The 10,129-nt window shown below is 32.7% G+C and overlaps 3 protein-coding genes across 3 annotated transcripts; 2 read left to right on the top strand and 1 right to left on the bottom strand.

Moving 5' to 3' along the window:
• The first annotated feature begins 33 nt into the window (after nt 1–33).
• Med23 (mediator complex subunit 23) lies at nt 34–5,628 on the top strand. Its single transcript, XM_076903596.1, has 11 exons — nt 34–274; nt 427–671; nt 736–868; nt 929–1,111; nt 1,187–1,471; nt 1,550–3,707; nt 3,794–4,033; nt 4,106–4,265; nt 4,326–4,613; nt 4,964–5,170; nt 5,257–5,628. The coding sequence occupies exons 1-11, from the start codon at nt 230–232 to the stop codon at nt 5,393–5,395; spliced, it is 4,083 nt and encodes a 1,360-aa protein (XP_076759711.1). The 5' UTR covers nt 34–229; the 3' UTR covers nt 5,396–5,628.
• A 53-nt stretch (nt 5,629–5,681) lies between these two features.
• Nucleotides 5,682–7,910, bottom strand: LOC143428596 (pyrimidodiazepine synthase). Its single transcript, XM_076903597.1, has 6 exons — nt 7,493–7,910; nt 6,938–7,095; nt 6,694–6,858; nt 6,464–6,596; nt 6,281–6,396; nt 5,682–6,215 (listed from the first exon to the last, which is right to left on the bottom strand). The coding sequence occupies exons 1-6, from the start codon at nt 7,515–7,517 to the stop codon at nt 6,093–6,095; spliced, it is 720 nt and encodes a 239-aa protein (XP_076759712.1). The 5' UTR covers nt 7,518–7,910; the 3' UTR covers nt 5,682–6,092.
• Nucleotides 7,911–8,423: 513 nt separating this feature from the next.
• LOC143428203 (uncharacterized) lies at nt 8,424–9,577 on the top strand. Its single transcript, XM_076902923.1, has 5 exons — nt 8,424–8,455; nt 8,517–8,573; nt 8,668–9,035; nt 9,111–9,378; nt 9,443–9,577. The coding sequence occupies exons 1-5, from the start codon at nt 8,424–8,426 to the stop codon at nt 9,519–9,521; spliced, it is 804 nt and encodes a 267-aa protein (XP_076759038.1). The 3' UTR covers nt 9,522–9,577.
• Nucleotides 9,578–10,129: the final 552 nt, after the last annotated feature.

Raw genomic sequence — 10,129 nt, 5'->3', positions numbered from 1 at the left:
GCATTCTGTTCCCCACCACACAGGGATAAATTAGTTGTTTTCATTAAAATGCAAGTATAGGTTATGCAAATGTAAACAGAATACGAGTTGTGCTTACAAATTGGTTGTTTTGTATATCATCTGTGAATATTAATTAAAGAATATGAATAAGGCGAATGTAATTTTAGTTGGAACATATTAATTATTGATTTTTATCGCACTGGAGTATAATAAAAACTAAGACGAAAAAATGACCAGTGAAACTCAAATCACGGATATTGTTAACGATATTTTAGTAAGTGTGCATTACATTAACATTATTTGATGGTTAATTTATGTATGTCATATTTTATGTTGACTACTCTGTTATTTACAACTGGAGTTTAAAGTTAATTCAATGATAACCGTATTTTATTTTGATTTCATTACTTTGTAAAATGATTACAGAAAGTGGAAGCTATAGAAGAAGCTTTTAGCTGTGTTTTGGTACATCATCCAAATAGCGAGAGTGAGAAAATAGCAGCATGGCAAATGAAATTAACATCTGCCATGTCGAATCTATCCAAAGAACAGCAAGAAAATGCTGTAAGACAATTTTTATCGATGGCGGCAGCAATGACCAACCATAGAAGGCTACAGTTACTATTATCTCTACTTGAGAATTTAGTTACGTCTAATGTTTTACCAGCAAGGTAGATCAATTTTCCAAACGAATAATTGTACTTATAGAAGAATTTAATATGTATATTCTTTCAGACTTGTATGCGAATGTATACTGAGTTGTGACAAACTCCAATATCAATTAGAAGATTTTTGGGTTGAATGTTTTGTTCTTATTCGACATATTATTGGAGGTGTTGATTATAAGGGTGTCAGAGAAATAATGAAAGTAAGTATTAATAAAATTAATTATAAACGTGTACAATAAATATTCATTATGATCCTATAGGGGTGCAAAGAAAAAGCACAAACAATTCCAACAAGATTGGATGCATCTATACAGCCACAATTAAAAGCTTTGGAAAATGTAATTGAATACATTTTTGATAGAAATGCTTGTTTATTACCCGGTTATTTTATTGTGAATGAAATTCAAAAAGCTTATCCGGATGGTAAAAATTGGCCACACTGGGTAAGTCCTGTGAAAAATAAAATTTGTTATGCTTCACTAGTCAAATAGAATTCAATTTAATTGATCTTCTTTTAGAAACTAGCTAAATTGCTTTCAAATTTTGTTGAAAGTTTTCGCAATACCGCGCAAATGGTATCTATAGTTGGGCATTCGAAAATGTTACCAGTAGTGGAACACACTGGATATGCAGATTTGATTAATCCATGGGTACTTGATACAACGACATTAAAGTTTTCATTGAAAGGAAATTTACCCTACGACGAGGATTTACTTAAGCCCCAAACTGGATTACTTAGATATGTTTTAGAACAACCTTACAGTAGAGATATGGTTTGTTCAATGCTTGGTTTACAAAAACAGGTATAATCCGTCAACAGAAGAGATTAAACCAATATCGGACTGCCTAAACAATTACACTTGAACTTTTCTCGATTTTAGCAAAAACAACGATGTATAGCTTTGGAAGAGCAATTAGTAGAGCTAATAATTCTTGCTATGGAACGTGCAGAAAATGAAACGTTGGAAAGAGAATTGAGAACAGCAGAGGGAACTGACGGGACTGTTGCAAACCATTATGTGTGGCTGCATCTCTCGTCGCAGCTTATATATTTCGTACTTTTCTCCTATGCCTGTTTTCCAAGTATTGTAATGGCAATACACGATAAACTGGCAGGGAGAGATCTAAGAAAAGGAAGAGATCATTTAATGTGGGTTTTGCTCCAATTTATATCAGGAAGCATTCAGAGGAATCCACTATCAAATTTTTTACCAGTACTAAAACTGTACGACCTTCTTTATCCAGAAAAGGAACCTTTACCAGTCCCAGATTATTCTCAAGCATTATGTACTCATCAAATGGCTATTACATGTATATGGATACATCTATTGAAGAAAGCTCAATCAGAACATTCAAACATTCACAGACCGATACCGCATACATTGAAACTTCATCATGAATTTTTGCAATATTTAGTTATGCCGAACACTTCGCTGTGTATGGGTTCAGATTATCGTATTGCTTTACTGTGTAACGCATATTCTACGAATCAGGAGTACTTTGGTAGACCAATGGCTGCCTTAGTGGATACGATACTTGGTACCCAAAAAGGTCAACAGCAGCAACCAATGCAGACGTTACAAAATAACGCAGCTCTAGCAAGTGGACCAACTACACCTCTATCAATGTCAATTTTAGATTCGTTAACCGTTCATTCTAAAATGAGCTTGATACATAGTATTGTTACTCACGTTATCAAGTTGGCACAGTCAAAGAGCAATATGGCATTGGCACCTGCGCTGGTGGAAACTTACAGCAGATTACTTGTATACACCGAAATTGAAAGTCTTGGCATCAAAGGTTTCATCAGTCAATTGCTTCCAACCGTTTTTAAATCCCATGCATGGGGAACATTGTACACACTTCTAGAGATGTTTAGTTACAGAATGCATCATATACAACCGCATTATAGGGTACAACTTTTATCCCATTTGCACAGTCTTGCAGCTGTACCGCAGACTAATCAAACGCAACTACACCTGTGCGTTGAAAGCACTGCTCTTCGTCTGATTACTGGTTTAGGATCTGCTGAGGTGCAGCCGCAACTTTCTCGATTTTTATCAGAGCCTAAAACACTTGTATCAGCAGAATCCGAGGAATTGAACAGAGCTTTAGTGTTAACATTAGCACGCTCTATGCACGTTACAGGTACAGGATCTGACAATCATAGTGGTACATGGTGTAAAGAGTTGTTGAACACTATCATGCAAAATACACCACATTCGTGGGCCAACCATACGCTTCAATGTTTCCCTCCGGTACTGAGCGAATTTTTCCAACAAACCAGCGTGCCAAAAGAGAATAAACAACAAATTAAAAAAGCGGTGGAAGAAGAGTATAGAAATTGGGCTTCTATGAGCAACGAAAACGACATAATAGCGCACTTTTCTGTGCCTGGTACACCGCCCTTATTCTTGTGTTTATTATGGAAAATAATTTTCGAAACTGATCGAATTAGTCCTATTGCATATAAAATCCTAGAGAGGATCGGAGCACGAGCTCTCTCTGCTCATCTTCGAAAATTCTGTGACTACATTGTGTTCGAGTTTGCCAACAGTGTTGGTGGACAGCATGTAAATAAATGCGTAGATACAGTTAACGATATGATATGGAAGTATAATATCGTAACTATAGATAGATTAATTCTTTGCTTGGTGCTGAGAACTCATGAAGACAATGACGGCCAAGTATGCTTTTTTATAATTCAATTATTATTGTTAAAAGCCAGTGAATTCAGGAACAGGGTTCAAGAGTTTGTTAAAGAGAACTCGCCGGAGCATTGGAAACAATCTAACTGGCATGAAAAGCATCTTGCGTTTCACAGAAAGTTCCCAGAGAAATTCGCTCCAGAAGGAATAATGGAGCAAACCAGCGGTGGACCTAGCCAATATCAAAGTTTACCTGTTTATTTCGGGAATGTATGCCTACGATTTCTACCGGTTTTCGATATCGTTGTACATAGATATTTAGAGATTCCAGCTGTAGCAAAAAGTTTAGAGACGTTATTAGATCATTTAGGGTGTTTATATAAATTTCATGGTCAGTATATATTTTCTTATCATTTACAATTTATTGCACAAACTGTACTTAAATCACTCTTGTTTCTTCTTCTTTGTTTCATGCAGATCGACCTGTAACATATCTTTATAATACATTACATTATTATGAATGTAAATTAAGAGACAGACCGCCTCTAAAACGACGTTTAGTATCTGCAGTTTTGGGCTCTCTGAGAGAAATTAGAGCACCAGGATGGGCACTTTCAGAAGCTTATCAAATGTACATGACTCGATCTACCGAAGACATTGTTACGTGGATGCCCGAATTAGATTACTATATCCACTTAGTACAACGAATTGTAGAAAGTAAGAATACTTCTTTTCCGTTTATTATATTAATATTTCTTAAGAAGTAATTTTCGTTAATGAAATTTTTAGCTATGTCAGGCACGGCTCATTTTCCTGCTACTGATTGGAGATTTAATGAATTTCCTAATCCTGCAGCACATGCATTATACGTTACATGTGTTGAACTTATGGCTGTCCCTGTCGCTCCAAATATAGTTGCAAATTCATTGTTAGATGTAATTGCTCAAGGGTAAGATTTAGTAAAATATACATTCTTAAATATCATTTTTTAACTTTAATCTTCCATCAGGTACACAGTGATACCATCAGATGAAATTCATTTATGGATAAATTGCGTGGGTTTATTATTGGCTGCTTTACCAGAGTGTTACTGGTCAGCGTTACATGATCGTTTAGTAGAAACTATTAGCAATCCAGGATTAGCTAATTGGCAGTATAATAATTTAACACCATTCCAAATGTTTAATTTTAATAACACACATAATAGTTTACTGGAAAATAAATATAGTTATATGTTGGCATTGGCACATTCCGTGTGGCATCATGCTGGTGTTGGCCAAATAACTACTATGCCTCAGTAAGTACTAATTAACACAAAAAATTACTATGTAAAATATTTCAGGTAAAAAGTATATATTGCAATATTTAAATTAAAAGAAATCTTTAAAGTACATTTAAAGCATCAGAGAGGAAAAAAATTTATCCATTTTTAGTAAACTTCACTAATGATATCTTTTTATGGCTTTTAGGATTTAGCAGTTGGAAAGATAAAAGAATACAAAATAATATATTGGTATCTTTTAATTCAATTTTAAAGATAGCATCACTTTTCGTTTTCAACAAAATAATAAAGATTGAAATATATATATATTTGTGTAAATATCCATGGTTTAATAAGATAATTTAATAACATGTAATTTTGTTTAGATTCATCAAAAAGAAGCTACAACCAGTAGTAAATAGCGAAGAACAGTTAATATATGCGTGCCATTTAATCGGACCTACTTTAGCAAGATTTAGCGCTGAAAGGCCGCATTGTATAGTGGAATTAGCAGTTTGTTTATACGAGATGCTGGAACAAGTCGATCGACTTCAGACCTATTTAAAATACATGGACCCAGTCTGCGACTTACTGTATCCTTCTATTATTACTTTTATATTCGCAAATAATCATTCAAGGGCATAAAAAGTTATACTTTCCTTAATGCCAATTCTAATAGTTATCATATAAAATATATGTTTGTCGGTGATATGACAAAGAACGAAGTGGAATGCATAATACGAAGATTGAGACCCGCTTTACAAATGAGATTACGATTTATTGCGCACATAAATATAGATGAAATTCAGCCTTCTTGAGACATCTCTAATACCAGTAACGTGGAAATTAATACATGTTAATATTGAGTATTTCAATATTGCATACATTGACTAGCTAGTACAACATTATTTTTACATAGACAATGTGTTGTAAACATGTTAAGACTACATTATTTGAATCTCAAAGTATTGGAAAATGCATCTTGTACATATCAATATGTATGAAGGGAAGAACTTGAGATTTTCTTTTTAATTTTATGAAATAATATAGATACACATAAAGTATATAAAAGTATTTGAATCGAGTACTATAAGCACGTCAAAATTCAAATTGCTATGTCTAAACAGTCTATTTTACGATGTTTATTACAACATGGTTTTTCACAGCGCACGTGATAAGGCCGAACTGATGCGTTAAACAGATTTATAACTGTATATTGTCATAGTAGAAGGCATGAGTTACGAAGCTCAGTTTTATATATATTTATACACTTACTATTTATAAACAAATACGATATGTTTTAGGATCGATCGTGTTAAGTTTCATTAAGTGAATTTACCCTAATACTGAAAAACTCTCTTTTCACTCTTATGTATATGTAATTATTTTCGAAACATAAATTATTAAGTATTAACGGATGCACGCACGTGCATGTAATATATAAAGATGTCTATACTATCACATATTATGGAAGTGATGTTGTGTCATGCTCGTCAGAAGATCCCATGATGGGATTTAAAGCCTATCGAAATCAATGTCACCTCTTTTCGAATCTTTAACTAATTGGGCAAACTTTTCAGATGAACACTCGTTTTCTAATACAAACGGTTGCTGTTTCATCTCTTGCATCCATTTCATCTGAAATAAATTCCAGAGTCAATTCATATTTTAATAAATAAAATTTTATAAACGTCGAAACATACTAAATGTTGAAAGTTTCCATCTTTAAAGTTTTTAGGTTGATCGTAAATTATAGAGAGAGATTTTCGCCGTTCAACCCACGGCCACATCAGTACATCCAACATTCCAGGTTGTACTCCTAAAAAAGAACATAAAGTTAATAATATTCTCTATTTTATAATAATATATTCAACAAGTTAGCAAACCTCCAAAATAAACACTGCCACGAGCTTTAAGTTCATCTTCTAGTGGTACCAATAGAGTCGAAATGTCAGCAATAATTTCATTAAGTGGCCTATTATCTTTGCCATGAATACAATTTGAGAAGACATTAACAACCTAAAAAAATGTTGTTAGTAGATTAACCATAGATAATCATAAATATTAATTATTTATCAAAGCATCTTACACATATGATATGCTTCTACTTTAATACCTTAGAGAAATGATCTAACAGTTCCAAGTCTTTAGCTTTAGTTTCTTCATGATACAAAGGTGGCTCAGGATATTTTTCATCCAGATAATTTGCTATTTGTAACGAATCAACAACCACCTTACCATCTGCATCAACGAAAGCAGGTACTTTTCCTTCTGGATGAATCTAGAAAATAAATAAGCCAGTAACAGACAGTACAGAAATTTATAGAATGAATAATAAATTGCAAAGTATGTGTGTATACCTCGAAAAACCATTTTGGTTTATTCTGTATATTGATATTAACAATATCGTGTGGAATCTTTTTATAACAAAGTATCAAACGAATCCGATGAGAGAAAGGACAATATTTCATGCTATACAAACGAGCTTGTCCTTTCACTTCTGGTGGCTTTTCAGAATCTGTAACAAGTTACATCGAATGTTAGTATCTATGTTACATAGTTTCAATTTATATCGTGTTTATAATAATGAAAAGTTTGAACAAGCAGACTTTCATTTCTTTTTACTTTTTCTGATAAAAGGAAAACTTTGTTATTGTAATAAGAAAACCGATATAGACCATAATGTAAACTATTTGCTCTGAAAAATCTTTCAGATACAATTATACTAATGCTTATATTATTGATCTACTCTGACAACGAACAATTATGATGCAATAAGTATTCACTTGCTTCAAAAGTTTACAAATCTTTAAACAAGCTGTATGGAATAGAAAACATGATTCATTTGGTCCAAAGCTTCATTACAATAAACGTAAATTAAAATTTGCCAAAAATAATCAATGCCGTAAACTTACTTGGTCCAAGATGTAAGTTGCTCATAATTGTTACTATTTCTTTGACTTTGTATCAGATAGTAGAATGAATGATAGTTCGAGAAAGTCGTGAGGATAATGTCGAGCTTAATACAATGATTTATTAATTCCAATAGAAAGTATAGAAACGTGACGATTTATTGTGACGTGTAGCGTAAATTTATACACTTTCAAGAAAAATAATCGAGATATTCTTACGAGTTACAATGTACCATGTAATTAGTTAATTTTCAGTGTGCCTAAATGGAAGACTATCGTAAACATGTTACAGACTGTGAACAGCTTCTAATTGTGTTTCGTTCTTCACAGAAACTGAACCACACCTGCGCATGCTAGAAAGTCGATTGATCGAATCGAATTTTTGAATAACATTAGCTGTTTGTTAATATCAGAGAGGAAACGAAAGCGAAATAATAATTTCTAATAAAAGTAGGAATCTAACTTATTCTAGCATACTCCGTATCAGAGTTTCTTCCGGTGTGGAGAGCCCATAATATTTAGGAAAACTTGTAGGATCCTATAAGCATTGCAGGCAAATATTTACTTGCAGTTCTAGGCCATCAACTTTAATTTTTCATTTTAAGGTATAAGACAATGTGAAAATTTAAAATGAATAATATACATAAAGATTAGAATACAATAATAAAAATAATTTTTGGTGACCCCTGCAGGTTCTACGACCTATAATTTAAAAAACTCTTCTCTATTAACAGCGAGAACATATTTGGTAGGGATCTACCATGTTGGCACAGTATACAGTAGCGAAACTATAAAAATTCGAGTAATTTCAAACCGATAATTGTACGTGGTCTCGTCTTAATTATCGTAAATTTCAACCGTAGCTCTAAGCTCATCGTTGCTCCGTGTTTTATGGATAAAATGAGTATATAAGAAGTTTCTCATTCATTAAAAAATGGACAAGTCAAGACTAAAGGGATTTAGCAGGTATGAATTAGAGGTATTGTAGCCTAAAAAACTCTTAGACGTTTTCTGAGAAAGAACTTAGAAAGTTGAACACGAAGCAAGCTATCAGGGAGACTGAAACTGTTTTACAGACACTTGAGTATCTTGGTATCTCAGATATTTTAGTAGAATCAATAGCTTAGTAAATACGAAACAATTTGTATTTGCTTGTACTATAATTTGTTATCTTGTAGGAAACGTACCCTGGGTACAACGCAATTAACAAGGGGCAATTTAGCAGAGGAAACGATGCATGCTCACACGAGCAGAGTAACAATGGGTCCATGTGATTTTTTGTCGAAAGATGTAGATTCTAACGACATAGAATTGAAACTTCTTTATGACCAATACTTGCAGAAGATTATGACACAGTTGATTTTAAAAAAGAAACAAAAGGAGACAGAAAAATTGTTTCTGTCACAGTTAGCGACAATAGATAAGGAATATGATCGCAACAAAGAGAAATTATTTAAGTTGAAAGCTAGAGAATTGGACATAATAAATTTAACCAAGATACAGAATGATATTGATTCACAACTTTCAGATGTGAAAGCTGATACTAGTAAGTTGTGTGTAGGATATCATTTTCACGAAATGGTATGCTTTTTGTAAAGATTAACATTTGTTTTAATCGTAGAAAGAGAAGATATTGAAACAGTGAAAAATATTTTATCTCAATTATGTTGCCTTCTGCAACCGTTAGATGCTCTTCGTCTTGATAATATAATACTTCCCGATACACCTGAAGAACGGGAAGAAATGTATAAGACGTTAAAATCATGTTCAGAGACTCTAAAGTCTATCATAAATTTAATCGGAGATAAAAATGAAACGTATCAAAGTGTTAACAATGGTTTGAAAGAGTTTACAAATACTTTTAATGATGTCCAAGATCATCAAAAGAGGTATTTAAAATAGCAACATTTTTATTCTCGTGGTAATTATATGAAGTAATTATTATGTTTTTAGATTGGAGAAGGAGCTTTGTACTTTACAAGGTCTGGTATTAAAAAGTGCATCCATGTCTCTAAATCAAAATCACAATTAATAGATATGAAATCGTGTGTTATATTTAAAATTTGAAGTGTTTAATATAATTAAATATTACTCATTATTTTTATACCAGAAAATTATGTATTCACGTAATATTTGATATGTACAAAAAGAAGATTATTAAGTATCATAGAGTAATATTTTCGTAATAAAACATTAAATAAAAATATTTTATTACCAATTTGATAAAATAATGTTTTTCTATATCTGATTTCTACTGTTTGTTCGTAGAAATTTATGTAGGGTGTTTCGTAGTCGTTATGTTGTATAGGGTATAGTAGTCTTATTGTAATTCTATATTTTAATGGTTTAATTGCAATTTCTTGAATATTTCAATAGTTTTATTGTAATTTACTTCATATCTCCCGCTTTAGAAGTAAGAGAGAGAAAGATATATAAGAAAGAGTGAGACAGATGTTACCCACCCTACTGAAGAACCCCTGGCGCCATCTCTGTGAAAAGTGCTCAAACTGGTCGCTCAGCATTATCGACAGCGAAGTAAACTACTGAGAACTACTAGCGCCATCTCTTAGAAAGGCGCTGAAGCTAGGTCGGTAATTAGTTTCTCTACTTTCCTCAGAGATGGCGCTAGTAGTTTTTGAG

The sequence above is a fragment of the Xylocopa sonorina genome, chromosome 10, assembly GCF_050948175.1.
Source record: "Xylocopa sonorina isolate GNS202 chromosome 10, iyXylSono1_principal, whole genome shotgun sequence".
Classification (NCBI taxonomy): domain Eukaryota; kingdom Metazoa; phylum Arthropoda; class Insecta; order Hymenoptera; family Apidae; genus Xylocopa; species Xylocopa sonorina.
This window is presented reverse-complemented; position numbering and strand designations above follow the sequence as displayed.